Here is a 17,610-nt window from a genome sequence, read left to right on the forward strand (position 1 = left end):
ACAGCTTGTATCTAAAATCAGGATGATTGTCTGCCAGATCAAGAATCTCGTTGGATGTCAGCCGGCTGATATCTGTTCGGATCGTATCTCGTCGGCGATTTTCACGACTCAGCACTCGCCTCAGCACGGTCGTAGTAACCAGACACACGAGCGTCATGATCAAACACACGGTGTGACCCAAAATAAACTTCGGCTTATCTTGGTCGCGATACACAAAAGCTGTTGCGAGCGGGCCCAGCCCGCCAAATGCAGATGTAAGCGCAGCAGCCATCGCCGGCTTTGTGCTACCCTGCTGGTTGGCCATTTCCCATGCGGGCCCGTGAGCAGCGGGTTGCGACGACGCAAAACTAAAGATAAATAGAGCAACTATGCGATAGCCATTGCTGGATGCAAAAAGCGCCAGCAGAAAGCCTACCATGGTTATCAAATTGGATATTATGATGGCGTGGGAGGACCCGCCTGTAAACCGAGCAATATAAGCGACGGATGCCATTCCCAAAAATGCCATAAAGTTTGTCAGCGCAGATATGGCCTGAGCGACGGTCGGTGGATATCCCTGGCTGGCAATAATTGTTGGACCAAACATTCCGTTGACCTGGGTTGCGGCGTTGGCGCAGAAATCAATTAGCGTCCAGAGAGCTATCTTGCCGTCGCACAGGGTCATGGATACTTGGCGCCGGCTTATCTTCTGATCGCTGGCAATCGTATTTTGATGCGTCATCAGCCGAGTTATCAATCGACGCTCATCTTTAGTGATAAAAGTGGCGGTTTCAGGGAAGTCCTGCAGCATCACTGGGCCGAGCAGGCTCCAGGAAAAACTAATCAGCCCGATGACCACGAATATCAACTGCCAAGACTTAACAAGCGGTGTTTCCACCAGAGACAAGATGGAACACAGGGGACCTATCAGAATGCCGCCAACGCCCGCGCTCGCAAAGAAAAACCCCATGCGATTGCGCACCATGTCCCTTGGGTACCAGTACGATATATAATACAGACTGCCTGTCGTGTATCCGGCCTGCACGGCGCCAAATAAGAATCTGGCCCATGCCAGCTGCCGCCCAGATGAAACCATGGACGTAAAGATGGTAACCAAGGACCAACAGAACATTGTTGCGCTCAGCCAGTACTTTGGCCTCACGCTTTTCAATATCAAGTTTGACGGCAGCTGGAATAGGAAGCTTCCCAGATAATATGCGCCCAGTGCCATGTTTATATCGTATCCGTGGAGATCCAGGTCTTGTGTGAGTCCTGCTATTTTGGCATTGGCCAGTGCCATTTTGTTGAGAGAATCCGTAGCATAGCCAATGCACAGGTAGAGTAGCAGACGGCAGTCGCATTTGCGGATGTAAGAGACTAATTGAGTTTGCTCCTCGGGTGTCAAAGCAATTTTTTTGTTGATGTTGCCAGCGCTAAACAGTTCTGCTTCCAGGAGTGTTTGTAGCTCGTCTGGGTTTCCTCGTGATAAATAGGTTAACGACATGATCAGAACGCGTAAAGTATCCGGAATAGCTGCGCGTCAAATATAAGAATAAAATAAAAAAGAAGACGACAAAAACATTGCCATTGACGACACACAATATGCCAACTTGTATTGCTTGTCCATTTTTCCGAAGGCAATTTGAAGTGCAAGGCTGTGCGTGTGACACAAAAAAGTTAATTAATTTGCCATGCATCCTAAAAAAAGGTCACTTGATCAAAAATCCCATTGGGAATCACGAGAATAAGCATTTACACTTTTAAATAAAATCTGGTTTTTATATTTCTGAGGGGAGCAATCTCACCTATTTCAAAGTGTACCTTTTATTACACTTTCAATTGCAAACATAACAAAAAAGTTTGAGTTCCGTAACGGGGAATCGAACCCCGGCCATCACGGTGAAAGCGTGAGATCCTAGCCTCTGGACCATTATGGAGCTGTAGCTTGCTACTTATTTCCTAACAAATATCTCTACATTTTAAAACACCGCCCTTCTTTGTAACATTTTTTGTTTTACATCTTTGTATTGTATTGCTTCAAAGGTACTAAGCAGACTGAACAAAGCTGGAGTGCCACCGGTTCCTGGGCTATCTTGGTACGGTATCCACCTGCGTTTGGGATGAGAGTGATCGCTCTGACCATGAGAAAGACCAAACAAGCACATATGAACGTCAATAATTAATCTGCACCATTACAATGTAAAGTAATATGTGTGAATAAAATTATAATAAAATTTATTAAAGCTTTGAGAACCAAAACAACCAATTAATTTTAAAAGTTCACATTCCCCCAGTGAAAATAAAACTAAGACCTTTTAGAAATCAAAACAACACAGTCGCGTTCGGGGAACCTCGGCACCCAAGCACCCGCAGCTACTCCTGGCATCAAAAACGGCAGTCCTTTTTTATCAACCCGATCAGGCGTGAACAGCGCATCCCCAGGCAGCTCCAGATCGTACTTGCTCAGTACATTAGCCAAAGTCGGCAATATCTCCATCCACGCCAGGGTTTTGCCCGGACACACCCTAACGCCAACACTAAAAGTCAGCATCTGCTTTCTATTGGCCTCATTATTGAGGAACCGCTCAGGATAAAATGCGTGAGGGTTTTCCCACGCCTCTGAGTTTCTGTTGCAACCTGGGATACTAATAGAACATGTGTATCCTTCGGGAATAAAATGGCCATTAAAGGTTGCGCCTCCACGCGGCATACTACGAGGCATAGTGGTGACCACAGGTACCAGGCGCATAGCCTCGTAGATGCACGCTTCGAGAAACGGAAGGCTGGCTTTACAGTCGCTATAATTGATCAGATGGCCGGGTGCAAATGCCTCGCGGACCTCCATGACAATCCGAGAGTAGTACTGTGGGTGCAAAAGAAGCAAATGGATGGTCCAGGCAAGCGTATTCGAGCTGGTATCGGAGCCAGCAAGCAGATTAATAATGGTCTCAGTGACCACCTGGCTCGGTGTCATCCGAATGCGGGACTTGGGATCCTCTGCTTCAATATACGACTGCAAAATATCCTTGGGCTTGTCCTCGTCGGTGCTTAGCGTGGACAAATAACGTCGGCGGTTATCCACAGCTTGAGTGCCCAGGCTAATAAAGGCATCGACATTGTCATAAAGTGATTTGGCAATAAACCGACGGAACAATCCAGAATTAAAAATAGGCATGACAGCCTGCAAATACATCACGACCAGTGTGCTGTGGACCCACTTGGCAATTCGAGTATCCCCCGAAGTCAGCGATGTGTGCGCCTGTCCAAATCCCAGAGAGCTAATGATGTCAAACGACATGAGCATAAAGTCACGCTGATAGCACACCCTGGCCTTTTGTCCATCCTCGGATTGCTCAATATCGCGGTCCCATTTTTTGTGCAGCTGTTTGATTCCAACATCCAATATGGCAGGCTCCATGTGCCGCAGATTGGCCAAGGTCATGGCAGGTCCGAGCTGCCTGCGCCTTTGCTTATTTAGCTCTGGGTCAATTGTCAAAAACACATTCGGCTCAAAGACAACAATATTGCCATACCGCTTGTCCTTCAAATATGCATGCGATAAAAGAAGCATCTGAGCAACCTCAGGGTCACAGATACCAACCCTTTCTGGGTCAATGATAAAGATGCTGCCGTACTTTTCGGTGCGGCTAATCATCAGTTCGGGCTCAACACCGCGCAGCTCGTGGTAAAGCGCAGGAAGACCGGAGATACGTGACCAGAAGGGGCCTGGGATGTTTCGGAGCGGCGAAAGGTAGAGCGCGTAGAATAATTTATAGGCAAAAAATGCGCCCAGTGCGCTAAAAACATGCAGTGGCTGGCATAGAACGCGCAGTGTGTCTGCCAAAAGGGAGAAAATATAAGTCATAGTGTAATTATTATTGTGGGAATAAATATAATAAAACAAAAGATAAAAATAATCAAAACAAATAGCTTTGAAGAAAAGTGAGGGAGGAGAAAGCAACAAAACGAGATTACGACGAGCATAATTAACACGTGAACAAGTTTGGAAAATATTCGTGTTTGTGGCAAACAACAGCAATGATCTGGGATTTTCACATTGAAAGAAATGCTTTTTCCATTATTCCAACAGGTAAAGAGTAGAAAGCATATTGCTTTGGTCACTGTGTGGCTTATTGCTTGTGTGGCTAAACAGTCAGGACTGGTTAATCAGCTAATCACCATCAACCAATACTAAGGCTGCACGAAGGAATATTTGGGATTATAGATATGTTACGGCGGGCAAGCGATTTATTTATTTGTTCATGCTTATAAAGTGTGTTAACACATTGAGATACTTTTGAAAATCATAGTTAATTGGCTGCTTGTGGTGATCTGCTCTAGAGCCGAATCTGGTTCTGTGAGATCGGGATAGATAGATACCTTTAAGATACTGACTGAATTATCACGTGAATGACCTATCAAATAACTTTTTGTGTGGGTAAAAAAACATCCACAAAAGACGAAGTTTAATATATTACTTTAATCGAGACGCTACGCTGATTAGCTTCCAAAACACATGCATGTAAGCATTAATATGCAATGCACACCTGTTATGCAATTTTGTGCATTTTCCAACTACTCTACCCATTTTTAGCATGATATTTTTCTTGCTCAATTATTTCTTTAAAATTGTGGCTGACGCGAAACATTTCTTTATTTGGGGCGTGTCGAAAATAAAAATAAAATAAGAATACAATGGGCATTTTTTGCACTAATTCTTTATACCGTTCAGAAAAAAGCCTTGGTCCCCCTTTTTCCTGCCCTCCTCAACAGAGAACAAAATAGTATTAATGTACAATTGAAGGAAAAGAGAAGTGCAACCCACGGACAGTCACCGATGCAAATAAGGTTTTATATTGTTATTGTTTCTGCTACTGCTGCTGAGCCCTGCTTGGGGAGTAATATAACAAATAGCGGGATAAAAGACAAATTTTACGGCTAAATAATACTGTCTATCTGAGATAGGATCAATTTAGACTATTTCCAGCTTTTTTCTAGATACGCGTCATGATAAAAACGGAAATAAATAGTGATTGGGGATCCATACGCGCGCATTCTGAGTCTTCCGCATTTAGGTAAAATATATGGAAAAATCCAAATATATATTTTTCCCTTGGGAATCGCACAAAATAAAATATAAAAAATAAACAGGTTGAGGTTCAAATTGTTAAATTATTTTCATTGGTCAGATTTGTTCAAAATCGAAACGTTCATTTTCACGAAACAACACGAAACGTCGCAGCACAAAAATAGGCGGAGAAAAAGATGCTGCCACCCCTTGAAATAATAAAGGCATACTCACATCCACCCTCGCTTCATTTTTTATTTTCCCTTATTTCTTCAAAAATACAAAGTTTTCCTATCCACCCCATCTTCTTGGAACATAACAATCGTACTTGTGCTCAAACTCAAACTGTTTTCACTTGTCTTTTTGACACTGTATTACTCATTGGTTTTATTTGTTGGTATTCAATTTATAAAAACTAAAAAAGTAAAAAAATAGCAACACACAAATTCTAGTTATGTTTTCCATTTTTCCATTTTTCTTTATTCTTTTATTACCTATTGTTGCACAGACTGAAGATATAGAAGTGGATGTTGAGGTCGAGAATCGCGAAACAGGTTTCTACCTGCGTGCCAATTGATACGACGCTAATTGGATAACGCAGGCGTAAATTAGGAAGGCATTACATTGATGCCCAAGCATGCTCCCCATTCTGCAATGCACACGCATGAGCGTACACGCACGAAAACCACAACATTGACTTGCCAAGATACCGGTCTGCTCGCAGAAGATCCAGTTCTCACCAACGGAGCGCACAATTGACAATGTGCACAACAAAGGCGACAGAGCACATATATAAGATGAGGCCGGCCCTAGTAGTACTTTAGAAACATCAGTAATAAAACCTTTTATAAAATCACCCCTACCTTTTAACACTGGACAACTAGTGCTCCTCACACCCCCCTCTTACTATAACACTATTATCTATTATCCATTATTATACTTATGTATTTTTCATTCAACTTTTTCAATTATCTTTTATTGAAAAAGTTGTTCTTAAAGGCTGCCCACTCACAAGATGAGCATTGCCACTATTTGAACACCCTGTCTTGTTTAATTAAAACACACGCGCACATTTATGGTTTTACTTGCTGTCTTTTAACTTCTTGATTTATTGTGTGTGTGGCTAAACAGCTCAGACTGGTTAATCAGTTGATCGCCATCAACCAATAGGTTTCATAGATAGCAATAGAAATAACAACAATAAAACCCATGCTTTGCGTGCTTCAAGCAAGTGGTGTCAAGGCGGCAGCAGCCAGGCGCATCGTCAACACCCCATCATCCACATCAACCGCAAGCCGTCAGCTATTCTTTACAAGCACGATCAGCCGCGAGCAAGATGGGCAAAAGGGGTGTAGCGGCCAGCTGGCCAAGAAGGTTGTGAGGAATCCGCTTATGATGAGCCATGGCTACGCCAAGTCCTGTCCCAAGATTGCGGGCTTGTTCGATTGCTGTCCAAGCAACCCGACTGCTGTCTACAAGGGAGACCTTCCTTGGCTGAGCTGAAAATATATATTTCACCATTTCAAAGCTGAAAGTGGCAAATAATTGATATTGCATTGTACTTTATTGAAGATAAAACCAAGAAACCTATTATAAATGCCTTTGCTACTTTATTGAAAGCAGCGCAACACAAGTAAATGGGCCGAGAAAAGGGTGTTGTATGTGGCAGCATTGCTATTGAAGGCATTGCAAATGCGGTAATTGCCAGGATAGATGAGTCCAATAAATATGTATTAAAAACTAAAAAAAAACTGAGGAAACCTATTGAGCCTTCCCTACTGCCATTTTATAGGCAGCTATAAAATCCTAGCCGCTGCTGCATTAATGTCTGGTCGGCATTGACTTAACTCGCAAGCTCTCGGTCCAGCTGAGCTTGTGGTAAAAAGCACCATGGCGAGTTATAAGATGCAGATACGTGCTCGGGGCTCGTTCTCTTGACTAGCTTGCTCCTTTATGCCAGGGGTTTTTTTTAATTATTACTTCTAAAACAGTCTCGACTTTCTTCCGATGTAGTATGGTTGATTCTGCACCCCGCCACTCCGCAAATGTAGTAGTTTTGTTTGTCTTGGGATTCAGTTGAGCTGAAAATTCTTGAAATGCTGATAGTAAAATGCGCCATTGTTAGAGCTGACTACAAATGTCTGTTTTTGCTGAAGAGGGATGAAAGCTGGGTGTGCTGGATGTGAAGAGTAATGTTGAGAAAATACAAATGGCGGAGCGACTGCACATGTTTTATAGTGTAAGGGTAGCTTGCAAAACATTGCAAATGATGCAATAATGCAAAGATTCAAAACAAGCTGCAGCCAAGCTGCAACCAAGTGCTCGTAAATGTTGAAAAGTGTACCCCAGTACTCACAATTTAAAATACGTGTATTTATCCCTTGGGGCTAATTATTTTACATTGTGCCTTAGCAGATATACTAGTAAATAAAGGAGTACTATGAGCTACATTCTTAGTGAAAGTGCAAAATTATCAGCCAATAATTTTGGGATTTAATTCATAAGACGTCATATAGCTCAAAGGTTGGGCTATGCTTTTGAATACATTCTACTTACTATGTAAATAGGGGTTGTGCACGCAAAGAGTTTGTAAATAAATAAGCCAAATTCAAAGGCAGCTAGCTAGACATTCACAATCATACGTCATAGATGAATTAATTAATATGTTGAGACAAAAGTTTCAAAGTCACATTATTTATTATTTTAATATGCATGATTGTGAATGTCTAGCTAGCTGCCTTTGAATTTGGCTTATTTATTTACAAACTCTTTGCGTGCACAACCCCTATTTACATAGTAAGTAGAATGTATTCAAAAGCATAGCCCAACCTTTGAGCTATATGACGTCTTATGAATTAAATCCCAAAATTATTGGCTGATAATTTTGCACTTTCACTAAGAATGTAGCTCATAGTACTCCTTTATTTACTAGTATATCTGCTAAGGCACAATGTAAAATAATTAGCCCCAAGGGATAAATACACGTATTTTAAATTGTGAGTACTGGGGTACACTTTTCAACATTTACGAGCACTTGGTTGCAGCTTGGCTGCAGCTTGTTTTGAATCTTTGCATTATTGCATCATTTGCAATGTTTTGCAAGCTACCCTTACACTATAAAACATGTGCAGTCGCTCCGCCATTTGTATTTTCTCAACATTACTCTTCACATCCAGCACACCCAGCTTTCATCCCTCTTCAGCAAAAACAGACATTTGTAGTCAGCTCTAACAATGGCGCATTTTACTATCAGCATTTCAAGAATTTTCAGCTCAACTGAATCCCAAGACAAACAAAACTACTACATTTGCGGAGTGGCGGGGTGCAGAATCAACCATACTACATCGGAAGAAAGTCGAGACTGTTTTAGAAGTAATAATTAAAAAAAACCCCTGGCATAAAGGAGCAAGCTAGTCAAGAGAACGAGCCCCGAGCACGTATCTGCATCTTATAACTCGCCATGGTGCTTTTTACCACAAGCTCAGCTGGACCGAGAGCTTGCGAGTTAAGTCAATGCCGACCAGACATTAATGCAGCAGCGGCTAGGATTTTATAGCTGCCTATAAAATGGCAGTAGGGAAGGCTCAATAGGTTTCCTCAGTTTTTTTTTAGTTTTTAATACATATTTATTGGACTCATCTATCCTGGCAATTACCGCATTTGCAATGCCTTCAATAGCAATGCTGCCACATACAACACCCTTTTCTCGGCCCATTTACTTGTGTTGCGCTGCTTTCAATAAAGTAGCAAAGGCATTTATAATAGGTTTCTTGGTTTTATCTTCAATAAAGTACAATGCAATATCAATTATTTGCCACTTTCAGCTTTGAAATGGTGAAATATATATTTTCAGCTCAGCCAAGGAAGGTCTCCCTTGTAGACAGCAGTCGGGTTGCTTGGACAGCAATCGAACAAGCCCGCAATCTTGGGACAGGACTTGGCGTAGCCATGGCTCATCATAAGCGGATTCCTCACAACCTTCTTGGCCAGCTGGCCGCTACACCCCTTTTGCCCATCTTGCTCGCGGCTGATCGTGCTTGTAAAGAATAGCTGACGGCTTGCGGTTGATGTGGATGATGGGGTGTTGACGATGCGCCTGGCTGCTGCCGCCTTGACACCACTTGCTTGAAGCACGCAAAGCATGGGTTTTATTGTTGTTATTTCTATTGCTATCTATGAAACCTATTGGTTGATGGCGATCAACTGATTAACCAGTCTGAGCTGTTTAGCCACACACACAATAAGCCACACAGTGACTAAAGCAATATGCTCTCTTCTCTTTACCTTTTGCAGTACATAGCACTTTGTTATTAAATATACCTTATAGCATTATACTTTATCTACACGTTCATAGAACGTCCTATATTCCAACAATTTGTTTTATTGTTTTATAATTATATTCGCACTTTGTTCACAATAATCCCCTTGCATTGGGTGGCGGCGCTGCTTGTATAGCCATTGAGAGGATATTGGTGCTGATGTCCGAGTTTGGGGAATTGCATTGTGCGCGGTAAATGAGGCAGCTGTCTTGGACTAGAATGGTTCAAAACGTAAGCGTTCCCGTGAGCTTTTCTTTGCCCGGGTCAAATTGGAATCACTGACACAAAAAGTGCAATATTAGGAGCAATGCCGATAATCGATGACCTCATAATTCAATTTCAACGTTTTCCTACATTTTGTTTTAGTTGGGGTTTGGTGTATATAATTATTTTTAACATGAATAAACAAAAATAGCGCTTCGACAGCTTGAAAAAATGGCGGCTTTGATGGCTTGTCGCCCACATTGTCGACACAACAGATCAAGAACACCCTACATGGTGATGGTGGAAAATAATCATAATGGCACAAGCAAATAATTTAAACACATAATCTAGAAAAAATAATGACACAGACTACTCGCTTAGGTACTTCGTCCACCACTGCTTGAATGGCATGCACCTCGTGTTGATTCCAATATCATTCAGCGCAGCATTCGACAGCTGAGTGTTATCAGGGCGAGACACGTCGGCCACCTTTGGCTTCTCCGTGACAGCAACAAGGTGGGCCGTATTGGCAATGCCCAGAATATCGGCGAATACCCGACACATATCGTACTTTGTCATCTCCTCCAACGCCGAGAAATGGTAAATACCCTTGACCCCCTTGCCGACGGCCCTGACGCCAATACTCGTAATATCTAGCAGCACCCGGGCAACATCGTCGACGCACGTCGGGAACCTCGCTTGCAACGCATCAATCTTGGTCTGCTTTCCAGAGTCCCGAACAGCACCCAATAGCACATTAACCGCGCTCTCACCCAAATACTCCGTGCGGCCATACAAAATAGGCACACGCAAAATGACAGCATCCGGGTTAGCCTCCACAACGGCCTTTTCGCCAGCAAGCTTAGTGCGGCCGTAAAAGTTCAGCGGGTTGGGCTTGTCGTCCACATGGTAGGGTGGGTTGCGGCCATCAAAGACATAGTCCGTCGAAATGTATACGAAAAAGGCATTTATTTGCTTTGCCATTTGCGCGAGTAAACCGGGCACTTGGGCGTTTAGATGCTCGGTTGCTTCCTGGTTGCGTTCGGCCACTTCGGGGCGGCGCTCAGCTGCGCAGTGGATAATTGCCTGAGGCTTTTCGCGCTCGAGAAAGTCGCGCACTGCTTGTTCGTTGGTGAGATCAAGCTTTTGCAGTTTGTCAGAGGTTCGGCTGAGCGCAGTGCCGACGACGGTCCATTCGCTGCGCTTTTCTGCCTCGGCCATAACCTGCCGCCCCAGCAGTCCCGAAGCGCCAGTGACAACAATCTTGTTTGTGCGTGCGCTCATTGGTGTTATTTGTAAATATAAGAGGTGTGTTCAAAAATACTTAAAAAAAGTAATGAACGGAAAAGACAAGAAAAAGATAAAACTAAAAAGTATTTCGGTTCTGATCGCATGCAGCCGAACTTTGTGCTCAAAACCCTAATCCCGCTATATATTTGTTAAAAAATATATAAATCACAGCCCCCGACGCAAACAATTGAATCCACCATCGGTTGTCGTTGTCCTTCGTCATTTTTATTTTACAATTCGCATTTACCGCTTCAAAAACAAATATATATTTTTCAAATGAGCGCACCTGAGGACAGCGACCGTTTAGTCCAGGGGACCAGCAACGATGCAGCCATCAGCCGCGAGTCAGCCGCGCGCCTCGGCTACATCGCCGACCCCTTCATCCAGCACTTTGTCCGGCACCCACAACGGCGCGCACCCCTGATAAACCGCGGCACCTTCACGCGCTTCCAAGGCGTCCAAAAAGCTCTCCGGCAATTTCTCCGCCACACCAGCCAAAACCAGCAGCAGCAGCAGCAGACACAAAACCAGGTGGTTATTCTGGGCAGCGGCCTCGACACGTCCTATTTCCTGCTGGCAAAAGACAGTATCCGTGCCAAACGGTACTTTGAAATAGACTTTGCCGAGATTAACGCCAAAAAGGCTGCCACCATTTACAAAAAGCCAGATATGCGCCGGCTATTGCCTGCAGATACGAAGGTGGCCGCGGGCGGCTGCGAGCTGCACTCGGAGGAGTACTGTCTGCTGTCCGGCGACCTCCGGCTTTTCGCCCAGGACATTGTGCCCCGACTCTTGGAACACGGCTTTGACACTTCTGCACCGACGTTATTTGTCAGCGAGTGTGTGCTGATTTATCTTGACCCCCAGCACTCGGACTCTATCATCGACTGGATCACCGAATCGGTCGCCAATGCCGCCATCCTCACTTACGAGCAAATACTGCCGAGTGACCGGTTCGGCCAAATGATGATTGAAAACCTGCGCGCCCGCGGTCTCGAGCTCCGCGGCCTGATGGCGTATCCGAGCCTCGAAAGCACGCGTGACAGGTTTTTGTCGCGTGGATGGGCGTCAGCCGCTGCAATCGACCTCTCGGACTATCACAAAAAAGCTATTCCGCAGTCGGAGCTGTCACGCCTTGCACGTATAGAATTTCTGGATGAGTGGGAGGAGTTCAGCCTTTTGGCCAAGCACTACGCATTTACCCTTGCGCACACCACCCACTCCAAGTCATTTGCATCCATCAAGCTCATTTAGAGCTTTTGATTATACAAAAAAATAACAAAAATTGAATGATGAGAGTGGGATTTGAACCCACGCCTCCGGAGAGACCGCGGCCTTAACGCGGCGCCTTAGACCAACTCGGCCATCTCACCAATGCTTAGTGAACTAACTCACTCGCTGGTTCTAAATTATCTAAAAAAGTATACGATCTAATGAAAATAAAACAAATTATATACTCCAAGCACAGAACACTGCTAATTAGAACAATTAATACAATGTGTAAAATCAATTTGACAATAGACCAGTGCAAGCATGGTTTTGTATAGGGTTGTTGCAGGTAAACAAACAAGCTTATTGTCGAATATGATCCCTATCAGGTTGCCTGCCGAAATGCCTAGCAAAAGTATATATGTATCCATCTGTGTTGTATTCAAAACGTATAGGAATGTTTTTTGCAGCCCAATAGCGCTGCTACTAATTATACACGCTTTACAAGTTAAGCTGGCTTGACTATATTTTAAGCCTTGTTTCTCTATTGTGTTGAAAAATACTGAAAAATAAATGGTTAGGTACTGCTTCAGGATTATTGAATTTATTGACAAGCATAAAAAAGGCGAACCTTCTACTTTTTATAACCGTAAATGTAATATATTGAATTAATAAACCAAATTACAAATCTAAGCTATAAAATTAAGATCAGATAGAAAAATTGGTTTGTTTTTAGTGTAAGTGTAGATTCAACTTTACCCAAGCTTTTTATTTACCGCTTTTCTGACTTTTACAGGGTTTACGACTATTTCGTCTGGTGGAATACATAGTACTGAGGGTGCCGCAAATACACACAACTCGTATGTAACATCTACCCCCAATTCTTTAAATGAGGTAAAAGGGTCTATATAGCCTTGAAAAATGTCAAAACCGTTTATATCATAGCCACAGAGTCCAATTTAATATATTTTTATTACCATTTCATACGCATAGTCATTGTAAAACCTAACTATAAAACATTCTTTTTTATTAGATGTTTCTCATTTGTCACTCAATAACATATGCGCACCGGAAGTTCAATAAGGTCAATACCCAGTTTGAATGTATTTGTACCTGGCATTTTTAACTTGAAAAATGTATGCACTGTAGAATTTTTGTTTGAATCAATATTTAAAGTTGGCATAGTTATAGTGTCTTTTTTATTTGTGTACCTGAGCGCGTATTTGTCTTTGTATTTGTCTTTGTCACAATATTTTGTTACAATACATTCAAGTAAACTGCGGAGTCTCGAGATCAAAGAAACACGCAACGTATTTTTGTCTGATTCTTTCTTTTCACCCAAAGGATTAGTGATTGAAAGAAAAAACCACTTGATTACCGTCCGACATTTTGTTAAAACTTTAAAAGAAATAAGTTAAAGCAAGCAATATAATAACCGGTTAAAGAGTAATATCAAAACTAAATAGCAAGGAAAAAGAGAGAAAAATGGTATTATTCAATTGAAAATTTTTCAAGAGCTATTTCTTGCACATTTTTCATTTTGTATGCGCACATACTATTAAATAAATAACTTTTCAAGGCTTGCCTACTGTTTCTTTTTTATTAAAAAAGCCAAGATTTAATAAAAGACATGGCTTTGTTTTTTATTAATACACTTTTTACAGTTCCTGCAAAGCAATAGCTTGGTAAGCAAAAATTGGATTAGCCAGCTACTTTTTAACTATTGCAGTGAACGTAAGATTTATTATTCCAAAAGTTAGCATCCACACATTTACAAACCCCTTTTTTGATTATGATTATTTCTCTGAAAATTATAATAAAAATAAGACATAATTGCTATATTTATTGACTAGATACATTTGTATCTGTTTAACAAGATGAAAACCCGAGAAAACACTATCATAAGTATTTTGAACGTTCATCAACTGAGCTTAAAGAAAACTTGATATTCGTTGATTAAAAAAGTCTCGTTATGCGACTGGTGTTTGTGAAAAAGAGCTACAAAGAAGCGCACGTTGTCCATGCAATTTGTGTATTTTGCTTGTGCATTATGTTTAATTAAGTATTATTAAATTAAGATATTTTATACTTATGTTTTCAAAGTTGCAGACAATTTTTTAGCATACGGGGTATAGAACATCTCGGCCAACTAGTGCTACCTTGGTTCTAGACTCACAAGGGGCTGCCCAATACACAGTGGGTATGATGATATACGGGTACAGAGCAGAACGAGAAAGCTGCCAAAGCCGCCAATCCAGCCCACCTACAGCCGGATCTCTGGCCACTGCAATTCAGATGAGAGTCAACGGGAAAAATGCCGGCTCTTTGTGGGGGGGGGGGGCATTACCACGCCTTGCCTACCAAACAGGATTTGCCACCAGCAGGACGACAACTGGATGAGTAAGGCGCTGATAGAGCAGATCATAGCGGCGCGCACTAAGGATGTAATTATTCCCACAGAGAGATTGGCAACAAAACTGGCAGAGGCACCAGAAGGGACAAAAATAATGGTATTGACACCAGAAACAGCACCTACAATGGCAATGGCAATGATATCATGACTGCCTGTGGCCCCCAAACAGCTGCCAAAAACCTTGTCCACGACGATCACCACTATCTTCCAGACAATGAATGTGGCAGTGAATAGCAAAGGCGATTGGCACCACAAGAATGTCTGGCGCATTACCAGTACAATATACTCCATCTGTTGCTCCTTTGCACTAAAGGTGCTTCTCCACCCACTGGCTGTAGCAAACAGACAGTGAAAATGATACCTAACGCATAGCTGGAACCAGGAATGTGTATATACTTGTTGCTTGGCTGCCAGACCATTGAAACACAGGGCCACATGCTTATGTGTTTACGACAGGAGCGTGAAATTCTGATACAAGAGGACTTTCATTGGACTATTTGGAACTCAGCCGCAGATTTCATGGCTGAGACAGTCAACAGATTCCAGGTGTACCCAGAACCGACAGATAACATATTGGAAAAGCATAAGAGGCGTGTGGACGCCCATTGCCAGGACAATAGTCTGGACTTGGATATGAGGCGTGGCTGGCGGAAGCTGACAGAGGACAGGTACACAATCCTGGTCAAGAAACCCCAAGGGGAGGTGCGCAAAAACAAGCAATGGTGTTTGTAAACAAAATTATAGATAAAAAGCACAACTAGTACAAGAGGTGGTGCAACCTACAGATTGAACTGGAAATGAAGGGTTCTTTGACGCCTGAGAAGCATCGATTGTTGATGAAAACTTTAATCTCAACAAACGCCCTGAATACTAAATCCGCGACAAGACAAAGACGACAGCTTGCCAAAGTGACCACGGACAACAGCAATGAGGACGGCATATATGCACACTAGCTATCTGGCTACGATCGACGCTCTAGCTGGCAGATCTAGTGCTCGGCTTTAATTTTACTAACACCCTGACGAACACTTCCACTGCCAGGCGATTAGACTCAAGTCTGGAGAAATCCCAATTACGCCACCCCTAGAATAATTTATGTTATATGAGCATGTATCCAGGTTTGCAATGGAGTCTATGATAGGCAAGGTGGCGCAGTAGACGATCAGTCTTAATCATTAACTTTAGTTCGTGTTTTTCAGTTGTTTTATATTTTGCACAATGTATCTATTTTCTCTCTATCAGCATCGCATTTTAGTGCTTGTTATATCTATACAAGAATTCCATTTTTGTCTACGCTTTCTGTAGTTTTGCTACATTTAAACGTGACTCACGATACACGATAAATGCAAAAAAAAACAGCATCAATCATTCAACTGATACAATCAACGTGATATGTGGTATGTGAACCCAGAATTATATTGTATTATATTGTTATTGTTTTCTCCATTTGAAAATTTCCTTGTGGGTAACCTTGCTCATAAATACGAGTGGATTGCGGCCTGCAGCAAAGTAAACTTTATCCTCAATTAGTATTGGTTAACAACTTGGTCTTATTTGTACAATATCTTGCGCAAGTAGAAAAAATGGTCAAACTGTCGACTCGATGGGTAATGGCTTACAACTCTGTGTCGGTTCTGAACAAGAACTGGGATAGAATGTTTGGATTAAGCAATATTCAAAGCGCAGTCTGGTCAACAGTGTTGACAACTTCTAATTCTGGTACAGCACTCCTCCAACACTTTAGTGTCTTTAGAACTCTGGCTGGAAATGACGTCAACTTTGACGAGCATCCAGTTAAAATAATGTCCAAGCCGCCCAGTCAGCACAGCTTAACGTTTGTTGTAGACCCAGACATAAATGCAGCTGTAGCATTGGCCTTCAGAACCACAGTACCTGTCAGCGTCACTCAAAACGCCAAAGATGTTTTTGTTTCTTTCAAGTCTGCTGAGTATATGTCCGCATTTGTTTCTAGTCCACTTGTTTTTAATAACAAATCCATAACTTTCAGGCGGCTCGTTGAATTCAAGTCTTCCTACATTATTCTGACATTGTCAGGGTTAGAACCAGCACCCTTTCCTGCCATGGCTCACGCAATCGAGACGGCTCTCAAGCCTTATGGCACAATCATCGACATTGTGTTTTCAACAATAAATCGGGTTTTGGTATCAGAAGTTCGCGTTCTCATTGATTGTGCTAACATTGGTCCGCTGCTGGGCTCGATCAAGATTGGCACAAAGCTCGCCAGGATCGATATTGAGTTACCAGAAAAGATCTGGAGGTACTGAATTTCAGTTTTTTTCGTAGATATATTGATGACTTAGGCCAGCCTTGTCTGTCATTTGCGTTTAATTATAATTTTGGACTTTTGTTAATACAAATCTCTAAATTGAATTTCTCTTTTGGCCAATTATTTTAGCATTCGACCACACATTTGTATCATATGCAGATAAAGATATTTTAAATATGATTGATATAATTTGCGTGAAAGGCACATCAAATACTTTATTTTTTGAAAAATGTTATTTCTGGTTTGTGCGGAAGTATTTAAATAACTGCGTTTCTGGTGGGCACACCAAGTTTTTTTTATTTATTTACAACACACCATATCTTTTCACACTCAACATGTCGACAACAGCCAGCATTCTCAATTGATTTACAATGCCCAAGTGTACTTCGGCTGATTTCCTATACGATATAAATAGTATATTTGGAATAAAACATACAAAGCATTTGCATAAATATTCCCAGTACGTTCCGCCGAGCGCTCGAAAAGTTGGACGTGAGAATGTTGGTCCTACCGTCCCTTCTTTCAAGTACTTTAGCATTTTTAATATGCTTGCTGGCAACAAGGTCAAATTTGACAAGCCATCTTTATTAATGCTCGATTATCCTAGCCAAAACAGTCTGGTATGCTCTATTGATGAAGATAAAACTGACAATGATGTGATTGCAGCCATTAATATGGTTAACTTTTTATCCACAGCGTTTCTCACTTTTCCCGAAAATTGCGATTATGCGATTGTGTCGTTCCAATCGGCTGATGTTATGGCCGGATTTGTTACCAGTTCTTTTGGGATAAAGGATAAGGCGGCTCAATTTAAGCGCATAGTCCAAGTCCTTCTTTGTTG

The 17,610-nt window shown here is 42.1% G+C and overlaps 6 protein-coding genes and 2 non-coding genes across 8 annotated transcripts; 3 read left to right on the plus strand and 5 right to left on the minus strand.

The window, feature by feature from the left end:
* Positions 1-88: 88 nt before the first annotated feature.
* On the minus strand, positions 89-1,384 carry BX661DRAFT_137136 (major facilitator superfamily domain-containing protein; the record flags this gene model as incomplete). The annotated part of the gene is made up of 1 exon (XM_051532689.1): positions 89-1,384. A coding segment is annotated over one exon (1,296 nt), but the record flags the coding sequence as incomplete, so codon positions are not given.
* Positions 1,385-1,844: 460 nt separating this feature from the next.
* On the minus strand, positions 1,845-1,916 carry BX661DRAFT_t51. Its single transcript has one exon. It is a non-coding gene; the product is annotated as a tRNA-Glu (tRNA).
* A 281-nt stretch (positions 1,917-2,197) lies between these two features.
* Positions 2,198-3,927, minus strand: BX661DRAFT_179855 (cytochrome P450). The gene has a single exon (XM_051535335.1). It carries the CDS (start codon positions 3,842-3,844, stop codon positions 2,285-2,287), a length of 1,560 nt encoding a protein of 519 aa, XP_051393212.1. The 5' UTR covers positions 3,845-3,927; the 3' UTR covers positions 2,198-2,284.
* A 2,329-nt stretch (positions 3,928-6,256) lies between these two features.
* BX661DRAFT_197311 (uncharacterized protein) lies at positions 6,257-6,545 on the plus strand (the record flags this gene model as incomplete). The annotated part of the gene is made up of 2 exons (XM_051538120.1): positions 6,257-6,486; positions 6,527-6,545. 2 exons carry the CDS (start codon positions 6,257-6,259, stop codon positions 6,543-6,545), a joined length of 249 nt encoding a protein of 82 aa, XP_051393213.1.
* Positions 6,546-9,738: 3,193 nt separating this feature from the next.
* Positions 9,739-10,912, minus strand: BX661DRAFT_179863 (RmlD-like substrate binding domain-containing protein). Its single transcript, XM_051535336.1, has one exon. It carries the CDS (start codon positions 10,852-10,854, stop codon positions 9,940-9,942), a length of 915 nt encoding a protein of 304 aa, XP_051393214.1. The 5' UTR covers positions 10,855-10,912; the 3' UTR covers positions 9,739-9,939.
* Positions 10,913-11,068: 156 nt separating this feature from the next.
* BX661DRAFT_179864 (S-adenosyl-L-methionine-dependent methyltransferase) lies at positions 11,069-12,207 on the plus strand. Its single transcript, XM_051535337.1, has one exon. The coding sequence runs from the start codon at positions 11,137-11,139 to the stop codon at positions 12,112-12,114; it is 978 nt and encodes a 325-aa protein (XP_051393215.1). The 5' UTR covers positions 11,069-11,136; the 3' UTR covers positions 12,115-12,207.
* On the minus strand, positions 12,151-12,233 carry BX661DRAFT_t50. Its single transcript has one exon. It is a non-coding gene; the product is annotated as a tRNA-Leu (tRNA).
* A 3,763-nt stretch (positions 12,234-15,996) lies between these two features.
* Positions 15,997-16,877, plus strand: BX661DRAFT_179865 (uncharacterized protein). Its single transcript, XM_051535338.1, has one exon. It carries the CDS (start codon positions 16,066-16,068, stop codon positions 16,765-16,767), a length of 702 nt encoding a protein of 233 aa, XP_051393216.1. The 5' UTR covers positions 15,997-16,065; the 3' UTR covers positions 16,768-16,877.
* Positions 16,878-17,610: the final 733 nt, after the last annotated feature.

Source organism: Kickxella alabastrina (assembly GCF_025024165.1).
Source record: "Kickxella alabastrina strain RSA 675 chromosome Unknown BX661scaffold_6, whole genome shotgun sequence".
Classification (NCBI taxonomy): domain Eukaryota; kingdom Fungi; phylum Kickxellomycota; class Kickxellomycetes; order Kickxellales; family Kickxellaceae; genus Kickxella; species Kickxella alabastrina.